This window comes from Haliaeetus albicilla, chromosome 18 (assembly GCF_947461875.1).
Source record: "Haliaeetus albicilla chromosome 18, bHalAlb1.1, whole genome shotgun sequence".
Classification (NCBI taxonomy): domain Eukaryota; kingdom Metazoa; phylum Chordata; class Aves; order Accipitriformes; family Accipitridae; genus Haliaeetus; species Haliaeetus albicilla.
Window position 1 is genome coordinate 4,853,800 of NC_091500.1, and position 24,874 is coordinate 4,878,673.

The 24,874-nt window shown below is 39.4% G+C and overlaps 1 protein-coding gene across 2 annotated transcripts in view; it reads right to left on the reverse strand.

Moving 5' to 3' along the window:
* Nucleotides 1-9,797: 9,797 nt before the first annotated feature.
* The window catches only part of TFAP2D (transcription factor AP-2 delta), a 54,325-nt gene continuing 39,248 nt past the window's right edge, over nt 9,798-24,874 (reverse strand). For both annotated transcript variants that reach the window (XM_069805590.1, XM_069805589.1), the window contains one exon: nt 9,798-15,440. In XM_069805590.1, the coding sequence (XP_069661691.1) occupies nt 15,221-15,440 (220 nt within the window). In that variant the 3' untranslated portion in view covers nt 9,798-15,220. The remainder of the gene's footprint in view (nt 15,441-24,874) is intronic.

Here is a 24,874-nt window from a genome sequence, read left to right on the forward strand (position 1 = left end):
GTTTCAGCCCACTTTTATTTCAGGGACCTTAGATGGGGTTTCATCACATGTTGAAATCACAAGAGCGGTGTCACAGTTCCCTGAGTGACAAACCTTGTTTCAATCTTCTGTTGTTTTTTTTTTTTTTTTAATCTCTGATAACTAGGATTATTTCTAAGTTTATGATGAATCTGTTAGACTTCAGTGAAAAGATAAAACAGAAATATCCTTCAAAATACATGGGATATAAAAGAAGGGACCTTAATCAGTATCATGGAGAGGGGACTGGAATTCAGGAGAACGGTTCCCTCTCCCAGCTCTACTTCTACTGCTCCCACGTGCGTGACCTTGGTTCAGACCTACTTCTTTACCGAAGCTCCATTCTGGCTTGCCTTGTTCCCTTTTAATCATCCGTCCTTATCACACAATTAATTAAAAGGAACCTGATCACATTCTAGAGGCGTGAACATCAGGAAGATTCTTGGCTGACAAAAAATAAAAGGGATCAATGTTGCAGCAGGAAGAACAGCATTCAGCAAAGTTCCTCATTGTGTCAAATCTCCTTACGCCATGTAGGATCTCTTGTGCAAATGAAGGGTGATGCCTGTTTGGTCAGCTTCTCTCGTTCCCTAGGGGTTTCCATTTGTGCATCCTCTGAATATGGCATTAGTATAAAGTAGAGCAGCCCATCTATCTTGTGTAAGTCATGAAAATAGGCACAGATAGACCAGGAAGGGGGGGATGGTCATAGCTTCATAGAAACAAAAGCTGGAATTGCTCAGTTAATTTAACTTCTGCAGAACACGAACCAGAAGATCTCCATGGATTGACTGTTGAATGAGCTGCAGTGCATCTTGTAGAAGAATTAATAATAATACTGTCTTGGTTTTACTTTTTAAGGCCATGGCTGTAAAATCTTTGCCTAACTTAATGAATTGTTCCTTTCTTAATCGCTATCTCTGATAAAGATACAAATCTGTTTTCTTGAACTTGAATCTTAAACAAGTAAAATCTTCTGGTTGGGTGTATCTGTTAACTCTTTTCAGTTGTCTATATCACCTTGTTATTAAGATGAATAAATTAAGCTTGCTGTGTCTTTCATTGTATGGTAGATTCTCTTATACTTCACAGAATCCCATACTGGTTGAGGTGGGAAGAGATCTCTGGAAGTCATCTCGTCCATCCCCCCTGCTCAAGCAGGGCCACCGAGAGCCGGTTGCCCAGGACCATGTCCAGATAACTTCTGAATTATCTCCAGGGAGGGAGATTCCACAACATTCCTGGGCAACTTGTGCCAGTGCTCAGTCAACCTCACAGTAAAAAAGTGTTTCCTGATGTTCAGAAGGAACCTCCTGCATTTCAGTGCGTGCCCATGGCCTCTGGTCCTGGCACTGGGCACCACTGAAAAGAGCCTGGCTCCGTCCTCTTTGCACCCTCCCGTCAGGTATTTATGTACATTGATAAAATCCCTGCTGAGCCTTCTCTTCACAAAGCTAAACTGTCACAACTCTCTCAGCCTTTCCCCATGAGAGATGCTCCAGACACTTAATCACCTCAGTGGCCCTTCATTGGACTCTCTCCCAGTATGTCCATGTCCCTCTTGTACTGGGGAGCCCAGAACTGGACACAGTACTCCAGGTGTGGCCTCACCAGTGCTGAGTAGAGGGGAATGACCACCTCCGCCCTGCTTCCAGCACTCCTAATGCAACCCGGGATATCATTTTACCACTTTTATGGGAAGGGCACATCGTTGGCTCGTGTTCAATTTGGTGTCCACCAGGACCCTAGGTCATCTTCTGCAAAGCTTCAGACAATGCTTTGGCATGACATCAGTGATGCCACATCACTTTATTCAATTCACCAACAACTTTCTTGAAAGGGACATATCAGAAAGGAGCATAATATTCCACCTGCCATTGCTTCACGTCTATGACAGATGTAACATGACCTTTATGAATAAGTACATTATATAATTTTGTTTATTTAGACACAAGACATGCTTGCCCTTCTGTCCTCAAGTTCAAGCTCATACTTAGTGGATTGTCGCCTATGACCAGCAATTGCCTTTCAGAATCACTGCTTTCCAGAGCAGACTCCACCATTTCATAGGGAAAAGATATGTATTTTCTTCTTAGATACACAAATTTCTCATTGGTGAGAATATAAATTAATGTCAGGGCAAGAACTGAAACCTGAAACTCTATTAGGAGTTTACATGCTTAGTCATGATTCTCTCTTCTTCATCTATTTCAGGTTCAAATAGACAGCTTTAGATCCATTTAATGCATTTAGTATTTTGCCTAATTGTTATAATTGTAATCAACATCCCCGTGGTTGCAAGTTAAAAGTGCTCTAGAAGTCAATCAAATCTGTAATCTCATTAAAAGGAAGAAAAACAAGTTCATTTGACAGCATCTATTTTCTGTAAACCCATATCGATTAGTATTAATTATATTATCCTGGTTTAATTTTTTTATTAATTGAGTCCTCAGTCAGATAATTCATTAGTGGGAACAGAACTGGTGCCAGACTGTTAAGCATCTAATTATGTGGATTTTTCTGTTCATATTTTTAAAATTTTAGTAATAAATTAACTTCTATGCTTCACCAAGTTATAAAAAAAAGAAATATTTATTTTCCAGACAGCTGATCATTTCTTTGAAAACTCCTTAGATGATTGTCATATTTTAAGATATTGAGCAACCGCAGATGAAGTTACTCCTTTGTTCTTACTCATAGTGCTAGTTATCTTCTTCTGAGGCATTAGTAATAGTTGCTGTGACAGACACATTACTGAACCTGCTGGTCTGGTTTGATACTGGTCTTACACTGCGTTGATACACACTAATATAACCTTCACCCAAGTATTCGTGTGTATAGAGTAAAATCTGGACACACTTTAAAATGAAAATCTCACCTAACAAATAGGACTTTTTTTTTTCTTACTCTTCAGGTTTTGTGAATCTGGAAGTCAAATGAAAACAGTGGCTTTCAAATGGAGTATGGAAAACAAACAAGTGTTAGATAGTTGTAAGAAAAAAAAAATCACCTGAAAAAGACTGTGAAACATTTCCACTCCTTGTGCCACCTCATCCCCTCAATGGGTACGAAATCAGAACAACTACTTATACTGATCTTATTCATTCTCTGCAGAGTAGAAACTGAAATACAAAAAAAAAACCCTCATGAAAACTCTTGGATAACATACACATCTAAAATGTACAAGCAATACAAATCGAAATTTGTAGGTCAGTAAGTATATACAGACTCTTGTGAATCATGGTCTTCCTCCTAGAAGCCGGTGGAATGCTGCTCAGCCATGTAGTGGACATAGAGTGTGGTTGTAGGACAGGTTTTTGGGGGGACAGGAGGTGTTTGGGAACAGTCATTTGGGTTTCAGGGGCTGAAGAGAATCCAGTTTTGCTGTAGTTTTTGAGAATGGGAATTTTGGGGAATTATGAAGGAATAGCAAAACACTAAACAGCTTGAGCACTGCCCTGCAATCGCTACCAATCTCCCATACTCTTAGAATGCTAGAACAGCTCCTGGCAAAGTTTTGGCTTGGACTAACGAGCAGTCTCCCAAGCAAGGGGGAAAAAAGGGTAGCACGTGTCAGAGACCTTTCCTATTGTGCAGTCTGGATGCAACCACCATTTTGAAGGGAAAAAGTCACACTCTATCACTCTGCCAACTTCACATTTGTGAGGAGTACAAGAAGAAATCCTACAGAATAAGGGGCAAAAATATTGCTAATAAACAGAATTGTCTGGAATTAATCCTGGTCCTATTGAAGTCCATGGGGATTTTGTTATTGACTCATGTAAAGGCTGAATAGGGTCATTAGGATAGCCCCAAGGTACTGAGTACTGGAAGTCAAGGATGTAGTGTGATTTTGGAAAATAAAAGGAATTGTCTCTCTTTTGGGGTATTCTGTAACCAGGTGAAAGCAAGAAACTAGGAGGTTCCCTTTGAACTGGCATTTAAGGGAGATAAAAGAAAGCCCATTGCTCCCCATTGTAAATAATAAACACACTTTATATAATAATCTTCAAATATTATTCAGTGAATCACACTTTTGTTTCTCATCCCAAATATTATTGGAGTGCAACTAAAATTAGAAGAAATCTTTAGTATTTTGGAATACAAACACATTGGCTGTAGTCTTCTTGTTATTACTATTATTATTATTGTTGTTGTTGTTGTTATTTAGATTAGTTTGTTAAACAGATCAACTTGCCTGACAATCATCATCATCACTTGAATAATATACATGTTTACTTTGTCTATGAGTTGTGTCTACTCTTTTATCTAGATCTTGGGGTCATTCAGCAGCTACAGTAGATGCAGCCTTTCACATGAACACCTTGGAGCCTGAGTATGTCCACCCCATTGAGGTTTCCTCTAATCCTGGCAAGTATCCCTGAAATATGGGGCTGACAGAGATAATACAGGGCCTACAGGAGATCCACATCATGATTCTCTAACACTTTAACATTATAAAATAAAAAAGATATGTGTAGGTTACTTCAAAAGCTAATGGGTCATTGGCTTCTTCTGGCTTTGGCTTCATATTTGTCCCTCTTACCATATGGTCTTGTTTGATAGTTGCAGTGGTAGATTTGTCTGATCTAAATTATGTGCAGATATTTTATGGAAAGTCTTTAATGATCTTCCTCAGGGCAGGCTGTCTTTGCTGCACTTTGCGCAAAGTTTAAGATTATCTATGTGTCAGAAGTGACTGATAGGAACATTTTATGTAATGAAACATAATCAACTACTCTAAAGGAGCGGATAAGTGGCAAGAAGCTACTTATGAAAGCTGAGATCACAGACTTCTGACAGGGGCTACCCAGAAGATACTAATAGCAGCTGAGATTGGATAGTCAAAATCCATCTCCTACTATCCTAATTGAATGAGTACTGAATAGAATGCAGCTAATTGATTGGCAAGCGATTAATAAGGAAATGTGCATAGAGCTGCAAACATATGTACCAATAAATACAAACTGAAATATATTCACTGCCCCAAATACTGTTTTTGTTGCTTGAAATAGCTGAAAGAGCATCTAGATCATGTGGTCCTGCTGCCTGTGTGTCTTGCAGAAGAAGCTGCATAACAGGGAAGCCATCATTCCCTTGGTTAGTCGGTGGAAATGCCTTTTCAGCACAGGCTAGGGACAATTCCCTGTACAGTTCGTAGCCAAAGTTTAATTGCACAGGTATGGCCAGACCATGACACTTGGCCTCAGGACCAGAGATCAGTCCAAGCACTGTTTAGCAGCACTAATGAAAAAAACCCCAACCAACCAAAAAAATAATTCAGAGCTTCATCTGTGATTACTTCGTTTCCCACTGGTGTAGTTTTGCTATGAGCTTGTTGGTTGTCACGAAGAATATTCTTCATGTGCAGATTCTTGCATGTGTCTATGCAACAACTGTTTTTGAGGTGGTCTGATTCTTTTTTTCTCAAGACAACAACCTTGAGTCTAGCAAAGCAGGTTAATAACAGTCAAGAATCTGGAGCAGAGTTCCAGCTGTAATACCAGCTAACGAACTGCAATTGAAAACATTGTCCAGTCTGTTGGATGAATTGAACCTGTAAAACTGGAGGACAGGACTGACTAGGTTGCTACAACTCTTTCTTCAAGGGCACCAATTCAATTCTGAGCTGAACTAATCGTGAAAAGTTTCTCTCATTTAATTTTAACTGGAGGTGAGCTTAGTGTTTGTTGGTTTATTTTTCTTTCTACTTAAAAGTTTCTTTCTACTTAAAGTTTTCTACCAAAAACTTTAGTGAAGTTAGGTTTCTCTGCATCAATGGAGATGCTCTAAACAACCAGTCTAAATAGATACCTGGCTTCTAAGACTAAAACTAGGGACCCATGCAAAGCTCTGGTTTTGTTTAAGGGCTCAGTGGAAGGCAGATTAAAGGGAGTTAAAAACTGATGCTGTGGTAACAATGAAAAGTGGGCTAAGGTCAGTCATATCTTGCTCTTCATTCTGTTCCAAAATGACAAGACTGGACCCACAGCACCTTCTTCTGCTACTGGCTCATTAGGAAGGCAGAAAGATTTTTTTGCTTACTCAGAACACTTGGTGCCACTACAAGCATTATATTCTTCTGATGCAGTTTTCAAAAGTGGTTTTGTCACACAGCATTTCTACTTTCAGTTTCAATTGACAGGAGTAAAGGGAGAGAAACTTCATCCTAATCCCTTTCAATCTGAATCAAAATCATTATTTTGCTTTTTAAGCTGTTTCCCTGATACATCTTTCCCTAGTTTATTGTGCAATGTTTTTTTCTGGTGAATAAAGGGTTGTTTGTTTGTCTTTCATTCTTATTTTCATAACATAGGCAATTTTCAAGGGAAAGTTTTCCCACTTATTTCCCAGATCTAAGTTTGACAAATAAAGCGATAATATCTTGGCATACTTCCAGCAGTTTATTCACAGTGCATCCAATCCCACTAATATGCTCTTTACTGACCATTCCTAATTTTCTGTGTAGTTTTATTACTGGCTTCACAGTGTATATTAATTGGTAAAGGCTCAGTGCTTTGATAACTCCTTAATTTAGCTGGCCATAATGATGGCCCAGAGTGGTTCATTAATATTTGTGTTAAATGCATTAATTAATAAATAATAATAAAAAATGTGAAAATTAGATAGCTCTAGGTGATAACAGTAATGGGACTCATCCTCTTGCCATTACATGTCCAGTCCCAAGGCTTTAGATGGAGAAGTTGAGTTTCATAGGGTGATGAAGCTCTTTGTGCATGTGCCACCAGTACATTGGCTTGTGTTGGTACAGGTACCAAGACGTAACTAAACGCAAGGCAGCTGCACTTTTCACAGTTTCGTGCATTTATGGACTAGAGTATCTAAGGAATAAGAATGAGGCTGGAAAATGTGACGTACATCCTTTCTGCTAAAGTGCATACAGACCAGGCAGGATACCTTATTTATTCCAAAAGTTGTTGGGGCCTGTGTGTGGTCAACTGAACTGAGCCCAAAGGGTTCACAGAATCACAGACTAGCTGAGGTAGGAAAGGGAGCCTCAAGATCATTTAGTCCACCTGCCCTACTCAAAGCACGCCATCTTTAGCACGTTGCTCAGGGCCATGTCTTGCCAGCCTCTGAGTATCTTCAAGGATGGAGACTCCACAACCTCTCTGGGCAACCTCATCCAGAGTTCAAATAAAAACACAGTAAAAAACTTTTTCTTATGTTTCAGTGGAGTTTCTTGTATTCCAATTAGTGCTCATCACCTCTTGTACTGTCACTGAACACTAGCGAGCAGAGTCTGGTTCTGTCTTGTTTACTCCCCCCATCAGGTATTTATATACATTGCTAAGATGGATCCACAGGGATCTGCGGGAAGCCCGTTCTCTTCTGGAGTGGCAGATGGACACCAAGCAGAATACTCCTGGGCTGCTGAGATGGCAGCAGATGCCCAGGTGTGGGCCACTGAATCGAAGGGGTGCTACTGTGAGCGTAGACTGTATGTGTAGAGCGTACCGTACACGTATGCTTGCTGAAAGGTGATGCCCGGTACTATTTCAGGTTTCCTTGAGTATCCAAGATATACACAAAGGACTGACAGATACAGTGAAGCTGCGAGACCTTGATCCTTCTGGAGAAGCAGTGGGAAGCCAGGCAGGATAGACAGGGCTGTCTAAAATGTCACTTGATGCTTATATGTGGGTGATTGATTCATGCCTCCAGTATGTCTCTTGGTATGAAATGACAGTGAACGGTGTCTTGATTGTCTTTGTGTGGCTCTGCCTAGTACGCTAGATCCCGAATGAGCAGAACTCTGTACCTCGCTGTGGTGTAATCCAAGTAAACCTTTCTCCAAAAGCTTGACATTTTGAGTTGCTTCAGAAGCTGCATTTATATACCACTAATTCAAATATCTTTCCATTAAAATAACCAACATAAACTGTGCCCAGAGCATAATGCCCTTTCCATTAAGGCTTGGAGTTCCCATTGATTTCTTGTTCATGTCTTTTCTACAGGAAGGTGAACCTAAACAGCACTTAAGAGGCTAGACATTTTGTTAGATTTTTCTTTTAGTGCCTACCTAGAAACTAAACTGGATTTTCCAGCAAAATATAAGTGAACACCCAGCCTCTCTAACATAAGTGGGAGTTTTTTTGTTGAACATGTGGACAAATATTACCATACATACTTCATTGGTTCTGCTAATTCTGGGGCTTCAGGACACTCAGCATTTTACAGATTTGGTCCTTTTTTTGCCCGGTCAATTACTTTGAATGCAAATTTGCCCAAGCTCTTTATATGCAGTTTGCATATAAAATCTGATAGAGATGGATATTTTTCCTATTACTTTTTCCTTTTCATCTTCTTGTATGTTGCAGTGTCTACAAATTAGAGGCTACTTGTGCACATTGACATGTATTTGGGCACTGCACTTCTGCAAATCTCGGTGGGTTTGTCTTCTTTCTGTTTTAATGGAGTGAGTAGAAAATTTACACACCAAAGTGAAGAGAGATAGGAGAGGCAACCTCTCACATGACTGTATTTAAAATACTGATGAATTTGTCACAGTTGTGTTTCCTCTGACTTTGGAGAAGAGCACATACAGAACTGATCAGAGGAATTCACTATAGCACCTGGGAAATCATATTTCCCAGAAGATTAGAGGGGTAATATTAATTATTGAGAGTTCATTTGTTAGGGAACAGAGGTGTGGGTTGGATAAACCAAGTTTAAACATGAGGGAACTGCCTTCCAAACCATTTCCTTTTTCGCCTGGAATCCTTCTGAAGTTTCTGCCATTGCAGCTTTGCCCTTGGTGTGTCATTGTCTAGAACTACTCATAAAGCCATTTCTGCAAGCACTGAAACAACACAGAAAGAAGGGTTGTCATCAGGTTCCCAAACAGTTTTGAAACTCAGCATGTCTAGGAAATAGCTTTAAAAAACCACATATTTTTGGATTTTTTTTTTTTTTTTTCAGTAAAACTTTTCAGATCCATTTGTTTTGGAAAGTTTGGCTAAACATCTAAGCTGGAGTTTCTTCAAGTCATACCTGAAAGAGGACGCTATTTGCATCTAAAGCCTTCTTTTTGACTCTTGTTGTTTCTGCCTGGGAAGAGTCAAATCTTGTGCCACAACACTGGGATCAAATTCCAGAGCAGGAGTGTTGGCAGTGAACCCACACCCTTGGCTGAAGTAGGAGTTGGAAATGAACTGTCGTAAGCTTTCAGAGAGAAGATTAAAGAATTAATTTGAGACTGTGGAGATGTGGATTTGATTGCCAGTATTGTCACAGCCTTTCTATGCAATCATCAGCAAGGCACTTCTGAGGACATACATCTCAATGTAGTCTGGTCATCTAAATGTTAAGTATCCAGGGTTAGCAAGTTTTCTAGGTTGTGTCTGTTGTCAATGGATAGGGACTAGGATTCCAACCACTTTTCTGCTGTGGTCAACTGAGAGAAACTAATTTAATGTAAATAATCCCAACTAGTTTGGATTCCTGCTTTAGGACAGCATAAATTGCCTTGCATTATATCTTTCTCTTGTTGCAACAAACATTAAATCTGGTTAACAGATTCTAGATGAGATAACTATTTAATATAGCTACAACTAGGTGGGATAAATCCCACCTTTAATCTCTGTATAAACTTATTTCCTTGTTGTAATATGGGAATAGCATTATTGTTGTTCCTCTGCTTTGTATGTCTGATCTATTGGATGGAAGTTCTAGGTCCTGTAATGTCATAGGTCCGGTTCCTAGCCAGGTTTGACTATTTATCCAGAGATGGAAATTATTTTCAAGCACCAGACAAATCAGGGTTAAATCAACATAGATTTTATTGCCGTGAAATGTTTGATCAAATGTGGCCATTATCTTCATAGACTCATGTAAAACAGGTAGCTTGTATAGGAAATAGAAATATAAAAGATTATGTTTTTCACCACTGAATTATAAATTAAGTTAAATTAAGTGGAAGGAAAAAAAACCAAACAAAACTAAAACCCCAAACCAATAAGTAGGACATTGTTTGTTGGTGACCAAGTGCGCACTCACATTTAAATACAATCACAACAGCTGCTGTACAGAACAGAAGTAATTGTACAAAATAAAGAAAAGTAAAGAATAGCGATAAAAAAAGATCAGACCTCTCCAAATGACTTTCACCTGGCAAAGGAAAATTACTTTATCTTCCTCCCCCATTACCCACACAGCTGTACTTGAAGTCTTGTTGAACCTGTAATGAAGGCAGAGGCAGAGGATATTTGTATAAGTACAGTTCCTGTATAATTATGTTTATTGATTCTTCCTTGTGTTGCAGGCTTGTGTCTTCTATTAATGCTGTTTTTTCTTGTCCTTAAAAGTAAAGAATTAGAGCAGCAGAACTATCTCTCCAAAGGATAAACGAAAGGCAAATGACCTTGGAATTCATCAGCAGCCCTTTTGGATACCTAAGATATCTCAGACCAAAACTGCTTGTTGGTATTAGGAAACAAACAAACAAAAAAAAGCAGTTAGAGAAATTGGCTCTTAGGACAATAAAGCAGCCCTTCTTCAGCCTTGCTGCAAAATTGTGAGCCGCAGCTGTGCCACTGAGTCACGTTCAAAGGAAGAGATGAGCTGGGGGAATATTTACACAGAGGTCCAGGATTTGGAAGGACTATACATTGTGCCTGCTTCATAGCAGATTTTGTTGTTTCTAGGAAAAGTTAAAGAGAAGCTTCAAAGAGCAGATTCCTTGTTGATTTGGAGAGCTGAAGTCTTTTCCCAATGAATGTTGGAGTTTATCTTTAAAAAAGAAGTAAATTAAAGGTCCAAATTCACCCCTTGTGCCAGTTCTCCAAGGCAACAGAATGACACCTAGAAGGAGTTAGGGTTTAAGATGGCAGCATGAAGGACAAAATTCTTGACAGTCTTCAGTTGTAGGTGGCAGGGTCATCACTGCTTGTCTGTGGTTCACTCCCCTTTACAGGCCATACAAATGCTGTTCCAGTTCTCATCATCTGCATAAAACTCTCCCTTTACTACACATCTCTGCCATGGACTGATACTAATGGAGGACTGCGTGAACAGAGATCCAAATCTTAGGGCAGAGGTTGGAGGAGAGATTGTCACTCCTAGTTCTGCCAGAGACTTACCTTCTAAGCTTAGTCAACACATGAGCTGTTTGTATCACAGTGAGTAACACCTTGCTCTAGAAAGAAAGGCATGTGGTTAGTCTGTTTACTTCATGAGTAATTTGCTAATAAATCAAAGTATCAACAGCTGGTCTTTGCGAATCAAATGTTTCAGGGCTTAGTATAAGAAGTAAGATCAGGGACTTAAAATGTTTTGAGATTGGTGGTGGGAAAGTTGTAATGCAGACAAAGCTCAGCAATGGGCTGAAGTACAACAGGATCCAAATACTCAGACAGCACTTGAGCTGTGAATCTGTTTTCAGGGTTTCAAAAATCATAATGATTCATTGCCCTGGCCATGGAAGTTTGGACAATTTTCTGTACTCCTTTGATGTTTTTGACCTGAATGCAATAAACAATTCCATGATCTCTCAAAGGAAGAACTTTTTTTCAGATCAAATTAAATTCAAAGTCAAAAAGGTACAAATATACTTGAATTTGTTACCAGTGAACACTCACTAACTTTGAACCATGCCCTTCCTTCCAGCTGATCTAATTAATGAATGTGTTTTGAGATGGCAACATTTCCATAGAGACAAGGACTAAGAAAATAATAAAAAAAAGACATCATGGAAACATTGTGCAGGTACCAGTGGATGAGATCTTAGGCTGAGATTTTAACAGGAACATCAGTGAATTCATTGCTTAAAACCACACTGAAAGTTCCAATTTCAAAAACCAAAGGCATTTTGACACCAAACTCCTCTGATAGCTAGTTCAGCAGAAAAATCAGTAATAATTATTTTTTTCTCTCAATAAAATTATTGAGTACAATGAAAAATAAAAAACAGAGAGCCTGTGAACATCAGCAAACTTGCAGCTACTTTTTAAAAAGAATTTTGCTTTTAAAATGTGCTAATATACTACAGGAAAAACCAGAAAGTTTGAGATGTAAATGCAGGTAGCCTCTTAATGGTAAGATTATATAGCAGTTTCATCAGGTTGAATTAGATCTGTATTGAACCTTACCAAAAATATGTAGTGGTTATTCAGTCAAAAGCTGGAAGTTCTGGGGCTTCAAGAGTGCTCAGGTTTATTAATATTAATAGATCAAAGGTCAAAAATCAGGTCAAAAATAATTTGTTGCCTGCAGAGCAGAGGCTCGTGGTGATTATGTAACAACAAAAGATGCAAGTCTTTAAATAAATTATTGTTGGGACCTTGGACCATATCCTGAATAGGTAAATATTTCAAAAAATGCTGTATACATATTATTTCCAGTATCAAACATTTGAATTTGATTGTAACAAAATGCTGCTTTCTCAACAGTTTCACAGAAAAATCTACCCAGCCAGTCATTCCCCCTTCTACAGAAGGCTGATATTTCATTGAAGAAAATTGAGAAGGATTTAAAAAACTTTTTTCTTCTCTTTATTCCCTCCACCAAAACCTGATTTAAATTTATCCACATCTTGAAGGAGAGGACCACAATTAAATTGCTTTACAGTACCTTTTCATGTGGCAAATCTGCATGTCTGACATAGTCAAACTTTTAATTCCCCCCTCCCTCCCTCCTTTTATCTTCCTCAGTTTGGGCAATAGAAAAAGCAGAATGAGCTTCCTTTTCACTTTTAATCATAGTTACCTACTTTCACACTCAAGTATTTCATGTTCTAGAACAGTTCCACAATGTTTCTGTTGAAGACATCTCAGAGGATCATTCATTTGTTTTTAACACTTCTCCAGAGGCGCTGGAGTGAAAAATTCATTCAGTAAAGTTTAAGTTCTGTTAGGCACTTAGCTGATCTCAGTGTGTTAAGGAGGTGGAGTCCATGGAGATCCATCTATTTCCCTCAATGCATAAAGGGTGCCTAAATAGCACTAAAGTAGGTATCTAAGTTATATACCTACTGTGAGCAAGGACAAATCTGGGCAAAATCATAGGATTTTATTTTTTCTTTTTTAGATTTCCTTATGCAAGGAAATAGGGACTCATTATTTCCTAGCATGTTTTCTCACGATGATGACAGTGTCCTTACTGACCTCAAGAGGAAGAGCATCACACCATAAGAGCTCTATTTCCTTCCATACATTTAGAAGGCAAGGCTGATCTTGTTAGTTCAGTTTGACTCCCTACATCATGGCTGTAAATGCCAGCAGATATTTGTCATAGTCCCCAGGTTTAGTCTAAAGCTGGTCATCCAAGATATAATGCATGCTAACTAGTTCTAGAAAGCTGTGATGTAGACACATGTGTATGAGCGCTTCTATTCTTGGCTTCCTTTACACCTAGTTGAGAAAAGTACACACTTTCAGGGCATGATTCATCGTTACTTTGAGGTGAGATAAACTGCATACTACAAGTGCCTTTTCCTCGCCACTGATTATAGGGAGAGGAGGGTGGTTAATCCAGTTGTAGCCATGTACAATGCAAAATGCCACTGTTACATTCCAAGTATTATCTGTGGAGAATGACAGGCACTTCCAGATGATCCCTTCTACCTGTCCTAGGAACTCGGTGTGCAAGTCAAGTGACCACCCATAGTTATCTAGTGCTGTCTTCTGGGATCCTCCAGCTCCTCCTCCAGGTGAGTCCAGTTCTGCTATAGGTTTCATGTCATATCTGTCAAAACTCTGTGGCTGTCCTAGATATCCTAAAAGGTCTCAAATGGCTCTAAACATTTACACATGGACAACTATATTATTTCCTACCATAGAAAGAGATTAATTGTCCCTTGGAAGAAAAATTCTGGTTTTGATGATCTTAAAAGGAGTTTAGATGGCCAGCATAACCCCACCCTGTAATACCAATCCTTCCTAACTTTCTCAATAAAGTGATGTCAGAGAAACAAGAACAGGAATGGAATAAAAGTCTTGTTGAAGAAGAAGTTAGAATGTGGCTGGAAAAAACCTCTTGACTCAAAGAGGCTTGAGCTCAAACTATGCCTCCAATGTTTTCTGTGAGAGGATGTGTGGTAGGTGGTAAAGTAATATTTCAAAAGTACATTAGCAAGGTTATTACCACTTAGCTGTTGTGGACCAAGCCAATCTGTCTTACTTGTCAGTTTGGTTCTATTTTATTTTATTTTATTTTCGGTAACTGAGTGGATTCTGTTAGACCTCTGCACCTCAGCTGGATTGCTAAAGACAATAAAGCTGCAGAAACAAGCTGTTGAAGAAAAAAAAGCATCATAAAATCAAGGCAACACAAAAGGTGACTCCAATTGCCTGCATTGATCCTGTTGAACAGAGACCCAGGTATGGCAGACTGCAGTGTTGTGGGACCAGGGGCTGAGAAGGTAGAGGACAGAAGCCCGTGCTGTCATTTAATCTGAAGTTCACAGAGGGATCAGGGCTCTTATTGAAACTATCAAGGTTTTTTTTTCATTTTAGTCTGCCATGCTCTTTTCACAAGAGACACCATGGCTGCTGCTTGAATGGTCGGGACAGATTCCCAACAGGTTCTGGCCTCATTCCAGTGCAGCTTTATTATACGTTCCCACATGGGGATGAGCAGCCCCCAAACACCAAACGGTTCATTTGTCCCACGACCCAAGAATTCCTCTTTTGCCAGGTTTCCATATTGTTTTCCCAATGGTGAGTAGATCACGCATTTCCGATGGATCAGAGGAAGCCCTTCTTTCAATCTATCCAGCATGCAAGCAAAGTCAGGATGTGGGAACTGCGTGTCCCACAACCGATGCACTGGCCCTAACTCTGCTGCCGGAGAAGAAAGTGCTTCAAATTTCATGTGCCACCTCAGCCAAGTCCAGAAGTGCTTATAAAAAACAGTGTTAGTGTATCATTCAGAACAATCAAATACTACGTGCACGAAAAAGTAGTTTAGAGCAACTTAAATTTTAAAAAAGTGACAATTTCATCACACAATTACTGTACACTGCTGTTCTTAAGGTTGAATACTTTCCTCTCTCGCTCTCTCTTTCTCTCTGTTTTAATCTTTCTCTTTTTTATTTTCTTTTTTTGGATTTTTTTCTTTTTTTTTCTTTTTTCCCCCTTTTTTTGGATTTGGTCCACTGGAGATAAATCGCCCTCAATGATATATATATTTAAAAAAAATATCAGCAGCAAGACTCTCTTGAAATAGATTCTGTTTGATGTAGCTAGTCTGTCTTTTCTGTTTTGCCCTCTTTCACAGCAGCCTCTGAAGTTTTCCGCAGGGGGGCTTTCTCCGAGTTGGCGTGTCCTTGGCCGGATTCCGCCGCTCCTCCGTTTTTGTGCGATGTGTGCTTTTCCAAGTAGTTCAGCATTTCACTGAGAACAGTTTGGAAAGTGCTTAGGGCAGCACATATTGCAGGAGTTCCAAAACCATGAGTGATCAAACTACAAATGGGAAGGAGACAGAAAAAGAAATACACACATGCACATAAATATAAATGCACTCACATACATCGAAGAGTTTACAGTACACTCATTTTGCTATGGTGAAATTCAAGACTTGCTCCCTAAACTATTTATTACCTATGGGAGAAACAGAAAAGAAAAGAGTAGAGCTGAAGAGCAGACTACAGACAGCTTCAAAGGTTGGTTTTGGTAGGAGTCTCCATTCTGAACCATCGTGGGACAGATCCTCGGCTGATGCAGATTGACACAGTGTTGTTGACTTCAGAGAGGCCAAGAGAGGATCCATGCCCTAGGCTCTCCAGCATTGCTACTTTTCCAGTCCCAGAAGGCTTGGCTTGCCCCTTCCCAGGTCAATAAAACCACTTCTGTGTGGTTTATTCACTCTTCCAGATCAGACTTTTGAACAAGACCTGGCTATTCTACGTGGATGTATGACCACATCCATACTAGGAAATCGAGCAATGCCAAGGGTCCAATCTCTGACCCTCCGCACGGTTGGCATGGTTTGGCCATATCCATGCTGCTAAGCCCTCTGACCATCCAACCGGGTGGATGTTGGGAATAGTCCCTGGCCAATGCTAATGCCCAAACAATGCTCTGGAAATGTTTCACATAGGGCTAGTTCAGCCGGGCTAAATTCACAGAACATCCTAACCAAGTAATAGTAAAAACAGTCAAGTTTCAATAACATTGCCCTGGTGGTGTTGAGTTTACTAGTATAGATTTACCCTGTTGCACCTTTCATCCAAATGAGCTGTTTTTTTCAAGATAACACTGAATTTTTCCTGTTGTTTTTCTGCACTAAAAAGTTGCTGAATTTCAGTGGTATTCCTCAACAGCTACTGAAATGATGCATTAATGCAGTTGCCAGCCAGAACTACAATGGGTTAATCTCATCTCAGTTTAGAGGACCATTTCATATGTATCTACACATGTATCTACAGTCATTTGAGATGTTTTGGGCACCCAGCCTCGCTTCCACCTGCAGATCCAGAAGTGTTTAAACAATGAGAAAGGCTCCAAGATATCTCTTAGGGGATCTTTCTGTCTGCTGGACATTGGAACCGTGTTTGCTAGGAAAGACTGTATCCTAGGAAAGACACCAAACATATGGGAGTCCTAACCAACATGAGAGCTCCGTTTAGAAATATCTCTCCTTTTCAGATTGGGAGTGGCCCAGTCTTTTGTAAAAGGTCTCCCAAAGGCTATTAACAAATAACTCACTTTTAGAATGTTTATCCATCAGTCTCCAGGCACTTTTCAAAGCAGGAATTTATGTTTATCCCCAGTTAGTAATGAGAGGAAAATGGTAATTAAATATTTACAAGGACTATTTTGCAGACATCAATTAATAATACCACTAGACTCTTGGAGTTTGGACTCTTGAAGTTTGGACTTGTAGTAATATCTGGATCTTTTTAATTTAGCATTAAAAAGAGGTAAACATACCTCGCTTTAATTTTTTTTTTTTTAGAAATGCCTGGCATACCAGGAAAATAAAAATAATCATCATCATGGTCATCCTAAGTCATGTTTTTAATATTAGTAAAAACAAGGTCAGCAGTAGCATATAGATAAGAGTATTTTTAACCCTTGCAAGTCCTTTTAGGAGTCAGGTGATTTCAAGATTTTGTGTGCATTTTATCATCATTTCTAGTCTTCATAAGGCCAGAGAAATGAAAATGTGACGGAGCTTACAATAACAGAAAGCAAGAAAAAGGAAATTCAAATATATCATTACTAGTTATAATATCTCATGATTTTACACTGCTTGTGTGATCTTCTGGGTCTTGATTTGGGGAGCTGACTATACCAAGACATACTAAAAATATTTATGATCTTGCATGCAAAAGAAACTAGTTTGTCTATTTTAAAAGTTGGCAATATCTGTAATCATTCATGTCAGGTAGATGCATATAGTAAGTTTAACAAAGGATTGGATAGAAAAAAAATGTTCCAGCCTGCTCTCCTTGAACCTTTTTACTCCTGAGCAAAAGGAATAGTACTGTGTTCATCTGATAGCTCAATAAACCCTGAAGAGTAAAGTGGGAATACAACAGTGAAAACTTACAAAGATTGTCTCAGAAATGATCTGTAGGGCTAAGAACAAGGTTAAAAACTTTAATGTTCTCAAATGTTGAACAAGACTGTAGAAAATACCAGAATGGGACAAAATCTGATATTAAGGGACATAAGCGTAGGTGTCGACTTGTAGATGTATACATCAACAGTGCCTAAACTCCACTACCATCAAAGGGTACTTAATGTAGTTTCCTACGTATAAGAGTCTACAGTGATTTGAGATGTCCTATGACATCTGAAACATCTGCACAGATTTGCTAGATATCACCCAGGACTTAGGTCCACCTTGCTTCTAGGTGTTTTGACGCCAGGCACGTTACTCTCTTGTACCTCACATGGCACTAGATGCCAATGTTTAGGCAACTGAATTGAGCCCTGAGGCTTTATTCCATACAGTCAGAGAAGTCTGGAGAATGATTTAGCACATGAAATGGATGTGTCTCCTTTATGGTGACCTGCACCATTCTTCTGGCTACACTGAGGGCTCCATCAAGCTGAGTAAAAATGTGTGTTCGGTGCTATTTGAGATGCCCTATGGTAACAAGACATCTGTGTCGGGTGAACAGGTAATGCAGAAGGCTTACAGGAGAACAGTACCCTTTTAAAGCAACAGTGGATGATGGCATGCCTAATAGCATTCTAAAAAGATGCTGCATGCTACTGTTTACTCAACCATATCTTGTCCTAGGTCTTCATTGACTACACAGGAGGCTTAGACGTCCAGCTAATATTGAAACACCTAGATATGGGTATTTTGTCCTGAGCAGAATCTTAAACTTCTGGTCTGAAAACTGTTGTTCATAGGAAAAGGATTTTGTGGGGTGAGTTAGGAGTCTATCTCCTTTACAGTTTAGCCTCTTATGTACCACTAATCATCAAATACAGTAGTTTTTTTCAAGATAGCATTGTATTTCTTGTAAAAAAGCCAACCCTTTTTTGGTGAAATAGAACTGCAGAGTTTCATGGCAACTCTACTTTCAGTTCCTGATGAATATATACTTCTCCATAGATGGGGATATGCAGAACCTATTAATTTTCCCATAAAGCTTATTAAGAGAAATCACTTTATCGAAAAATTCTGACCAGCCCTCCTTGCCATGCTCCTGTACGGGTGTGTTTTTTGAGCCTCACTTTATGTAATGAGCATAAAAAGGCTGAGAGGTAAGATCTTGTACTTTATCTTACATTTTTATCAGTAATTCCCCTTGCTCTAATTTTGGTGGACTTTATTTCTCTGCAAGTTAAAGTCTTTGAAAAATCTAAGAAAGTTGGATAATTTCCTTCTGCTCATGAAAGCAAGTTTCAAGTTGGGGAGAAAATCTGATTTTACATTTAAATCAGACATGACAGACAGAAGATTAATGGCAAAGCATTCAAATGTGTTTCCTGAAAGTCAAATTTAGTTGCCTGATTTTTCAAGCTAACTGAGGTCCCACTGAAATTGGTTCATTTTTGGTATGCTCCACACCTATGAAACTAGTGGCTTTCATTATAATACTTTCATTCGGGTTTAAAAGCCTAAAATTAAACATTGTGGTTTCATAATGGAGTCTTCTGGGTATTCTCAGCTTTGTAGTGCATCTCATTGCAACTCCTACAAACTAACTTTATTGTTGTAAAAGACAAGGCTAAAGTTTCTGATTTTGGTACTGTGCATGGATAGCTGCAGAAAGAAGGCAATGAATATCAGGCCAACATATTTTAAATCCTTATGCTTAAGGACATCCAGACCTGCCTGCAGTTCTGCCCAGCGCTATGATGCAATTATGTCTGCTCATGTTTTAATGATGGCCTTACTTAAAAGTGAAAAGATCCAAGTGTGCCTGAAGGCTTGGACTTTCGTTTGGCAACTACCTCAAGGACTCCTCCATACCCCAGGCTGGTGAAACTCCGACATGCAGAAAAAGAAACAGATTCCCTCTCGCTGGGGGGGAAGAGGCCATCTGCACTGAATGTTTACACCCTCTTTTAAAATAAATAAATACTTTAAAATAATAATGAAGAAAAAGTAAGCTTGAACTTATTGGTCAGACTTTCTCAGAACTCTGAATGTGAAAACCATTTCATGATTATGCAAATTTAACATCACACGGTAGACAACAAATATTAAGATCTGATAAGACTTTTGATGGCTGTAAAGGAAATGGAAAAAGATTTTAATCTCTTCACTGATACAAGTAACCTAAGTTAGAGGTACCTATATTGACTTTGAGGTACTTCTGTTGATTTCAAGGTCTGTCCTGTGAAATTTGCCCAGAGAATTAAATTGTGATAATTTTACTTCAGAAGGTCAGTAGTCCTAACTGTGACATAAGTTAGACTGATAGTCAAGGTATGCATTGGAAGATGACCATATTACAGGGATAAGCAGTTTATAGGATCAGAGTGGCAAACAGCACATACAAAAGTTGCCTTGCAAACTAGGTCATCATGCTTGCTTTCTGTTCATAACTGAGCAAGTGTATTAAGGACATGTTATCCTAAGCTGATGGACCTCCTTTTGCCATTAAGAAAGCAAAAAGAGAGTGCTAGAGCTGACGCCCCATATTTCCAAAATATTCTATTTCAGCTCTGTATATTTTAGACCTTGGGACTGATTTTCCACACTAGGAGAATTGCCCAGGGAACATATCTGAAACATCCAGGACCGTGCCTATGGAGTGTTTCTAAGCTATAGACCAAAGATTAAGCCACTGCACTGTGGTGCACATGGTGCTCACAGGAGCCCTTGGGTGTTTGCCAAGAAATGTTTCCAACACAGCACATTACATCCTCCAAATAAAACACTGGATAATGCTGTGACTTGCTGGTTTTGAATGAGAAAAAGATGTAGAAGCTTCTGGCTAACTGTGGATGAAAAGTGGCCTCACCGCCCATTACTACCTGCGGAGCCAAATACACCAGCGAGACCACAGATCCAAGATGACTGGATACTTTTGAAAAAGAGTGAGCATGGCCCTCACGCAGCCATCAGCTCCTCCAGTTTCTCCTTTCACTTAATTAATGGTTACATCTCTGCTCTGTGGGAAGGCAGATAAATGAATGAGATTCATCCAACTTGCTACCACACATAGATTTTTTCCAGTGAGGCAGCTAATGTAGCTGAGAAGCCCCATTGCCCTTCTCAAATGGGAAAGACCAAGAAGTAAGCATTATAAACATGCTGATGACAAGGGAAAATGCAACTCTGTAACCTAGTAATTTGGAAATAAGGGGATGGCTTTCATTTTTTAGGGAGACATGAGAGTGCCTTAAATGTTTTAAGAAATCTTAAGTGCTGGACTGAAAAACAAATCAAGCCCACCAAGCTTTTTTCCATCTTTGATGAATGCATATTTGCTTTTTCCTTGGTAATCATGGAACTTATTTGTTAATAAAGAAGATAAAGAAAAGAAAACAAATTCTCATCTGTTCTCTTGACTCCATACACGGTGACTTTAAGGGAATATGGTATCATATCACTCGTGATAAAAATTATTGGCAACATTAGAAATTCACACCCTTCCAAAAGGGTTTTGGTCATCAGCAGAGCAGGAGAAGGTGATTGAACCCTTGCTACAGAAAGATCAAAGAGAGAATCCCTGGGAAAGGGAGTGAGGGAAAAATCCTGGGATTTTTTTTTTTTTTTCCTTTTTCCTGGAAGGAACTCTAATACCTTTGGTAAATAAAGAGCCAAGGAAAAGAAAGGAAAAAAAAAAAGAAAAAAAGAAAGGAAAATTTGTTGATTTCTAGTACCTCAGCACTAGGCACCAGTGTTGTCCCCCTCAGCTACCTGAATCTAAAGTCAGATTGAAGGAGATCATGGAAATGAGGGAACTCTAGAGGGCACTAGAGGTGTTTCACCACAAACTTCATTGCACGCCAGGCGCCTTCCAGTCCGTGCATCCAAACAGAAGGCTGCTGCTGCTAATCAAGATGACTGGAATTATGACAGCTGCTGCTCTACCTCCTGGTAAGCAAAGAAGCATAAAAAAGAGAGAACACTATATAACGGGGTAAGCACATCTGTAAAAACAACCCACCAGTAAGGCTTTGGGCTCAGCTCTTTGTTACAATTTAAAAAACATGTTGAGCTTCAAAACCCATTTCATTGCTCCCTTTTACCCTTCAGAAAGAAGGATGTCACTTCCTCGCCGCTCCTAAAATCTGAGCCTCTGGTTTCTTGCCTGTCGCTTTTTGTGTCACCTTGTCAGTGTGATGCCAGGCACTTGCAGGAGGCTGACAGCTCCAGGCTCAGAGACTAACTAAACGACAAAACTCTTGTCTCAAACAGTTTCACAGGAAGGGTGTTTCATATCAGCTGGATGGCTAGGCAAAACACAGAATAATCTGTGAGGATGCTGATTGCTTTCATTATCTAGCTTTAGTATTCTGAGCCTATTATTTTTTGTCTCTTTTTATAAAGTTTCTGCACTGAAAGAAGTGTCACTTGCAAGAAAGTGGTTTTCCCTTTGCTGTTTTGCTGTCTTTATCTTTTATATATAAAATAGATGATCTGGATGTGATTTTGCATCTTGATGAAATGTAACCTTGAAGTTAAAGGATCAAATCCAACTTCTGTAATCGGTGGGTATTCGGCTTTCCCTATATGATGGATGACATTAATAGGACATCTGAACTTTCCAAACACTACAGATTCTTACAGATACAAGTGTCCCAAAAGGAGACGTAGAAGATATGTCTATACCCAATTTTACAAGTGAAGAAAGTGCGACTAAGAGGCTGACTAATGAGGTCAGGGAGTCTGTATGTGTAAGCCAGGAAACAGACACAGATCTCTTGAGTATAATCTCAGCAAGTCTTCTCTTTGTAAGTTTTTTGTGTCATGTTTTTTGGCTTCCCAGCACAGAAAGTGGGTAATTTTTTGTGGGTTTTCTGGTAACTAGTTTTCATGAGATTTGGGGGAGCTAAAAAAGACTTCTGCCAAAAATTAAAAAAAATCAAAGCTGTTCTGATGCAAGGGCAGGTTATAAAGGCAAAGACAAGAAGACACATGTCAGTGTGACTTTCAGGGTCCTGGCTGAATCTGTGGAAAGCTCAGATTTGACAGCAAAATGGAAGAGAGAAATAGATACATGCTCCCTCCACTGAACAGAAGAGAGGTAGGGTCTAAAATCAAGAAAAATACTAAGTTAGTGTTTTGGACATTTGGTCCAGCTGGAGGGATATCCTAAATTCTGATCCTTAGACTGAAGGCTGGTTTGATACTTCATCAACAGACTTAAGTGTGAAATGAATAAAGTAGGATCCTAGATCCAGAACTCCAGCTTTGGTTTAATGCAGAAGACTCTACATTAGATAACGATACTCATGGACTCTCATTCTCAGTCCAGCCTTAAATTTTCCTCTGAAAAAAATTCCCTTCAAGAGGAGGGATAGAAAGTGAATGTGCAGGTTCACCCATGCCACCAGAGATGCCATGGGACATTTAGAGTAGTTATAAGGTTGGTAGATGTGATGCAGGACTCACAAAAGACCCTTGAACTGAGGGAGTGGCAGCTGAATGTGAGACAGAATGTCCTTTTATACCTAAAATGACCCTAGGTTCCTAGATTCACCAGGCAGGTGAATCACCCTAAGGTTCTTAAACTGAAGCTAGGGGATGCCTTTAGTCACCTATCCCTGCATTCCTTCTCTGAAATGTGACAGAAACATTTCCCTTCTTCACAGCAGGGATCTATACAACTGAAAATGTTTTGTTCATCTGGTCTGGTTCTCTGCTCTGGAAAGGATTGGATGCACTGAATGTCTAGGAAGGTCAAAAATACTAGAGAGATGAGTGATATGCAAATTAATTGCAACCATCTCCCATACTGAAATGCCTCAGATCTACCTGCACACCATTAACAGGAAAAGGATGGGGCTCGATGATTTTGCTGGTTAACATTGTTCTAGATCCAGCAGAAGAACTTGTTGGCCTGCAATGTCACCATTCAGCTCTGCTGAGTTAGTGGCAGGATTATGGGTGTTGGGGGTTATCCAAGGCTTAACCATCTCCCATCACAACTACCTGCACCATATAGTCTCTGAGTGTGTGTCTCAGAGCTCTTGTGACTCCAGGCAGGCTTGTCTTCATCTGCTGTAGGTCAGGATTTCCCTGGTTAACCATTTTCAAGCTTTTCTAAAGTGAACTATTTTCAAAGCCTTATATATTTGTTTTGTTTACATCCATCTTTTTGCTTTCTCTAACTATTGCAACCCCCATTTTTCCTCCCAACACCTTGGATAATTGAGAGCTGTCTCTCAGTTTCACTGAGCATGAAACTAGGCTCTTTTACCTGCTCTGAATCCCAAACCGATCAACTTACAATGCCAAAGGGAGATTTGTATAACCTTTCTGTCCTGAAAAAAATAAAGAAAGATGAAATCTCAGCTTTACTGACATCAGTGGGATTTGAAAATGGTTTAAGTTTCTGGAGAAATGAAAACCCCAGCTTTTCCCTCTTGCATACAGAGACATATGCACATGTACAAAAAAGTCTCGCATGATTCTGGAGGGTTTTTGGGAGAACATCTGAATTATAAGTAATAGAAGGCATTTTAAAAGAAACTAAGGTTTATCTAAATATTTTTTCCCCTTCCTTCCTTCCTTCCTTCCCTGCTCTCTCACTCTTCCTTTCCTGATGCTTACTCCATTTTGAAAACAATGGGTGAGAGAAGTAGGTTTCTCTCATTAAAGCTATAGGCACTTTGGGGTTCTTTTCTAGTACTGATGTGCTGACTTTGCTCTCTACTGTAGTAGACTCATAAATGCATTAACACAGATCAACCTTTAGAGGACAACAAAGAGACAGTCATGTATCTGGACAAAAAGTCTCATCACTTAGTAATGAAAATGGATTTTTCCAAGGTTTTCTTGTTTGCCCTGTAGCTTAATGCTGATTCTGTCTTCAGAAACTGGGGACAGAGTAGCTCAAGTGGTGGCTTTCAGGCAAGATACAACCCGCAGGATTATTCCACTTGCTCCTCTGCATTTATCATGACGGAATCAAAGAAGAGCTGAAAGACAGCTTGGGTAGGCCTAACAACACACCATCTCTTCTTGAACCCACGCGCATGTATATGCTTAGAAATCTGAGCTGCTCCAACACTTCACCAAAGAGATCAGTTGCTTGTGATCCAGCTCTGACAAGGTTGGACTTTTCTAAATCTCAGTACATTATTTATAGCACAGGTAAGGTACCTAACTGGGCTGTAATAAGGACTGGTTCTTCCCTGAATTCTCAAGCTACATAGATATTAGTGGTATATATGCACCACTCTGCCCAGGAATAGTTTGGGACAGTGCTAGTTAGACCAGGCTAAAAAACCCCAGGAATTCTGCAAAAAAG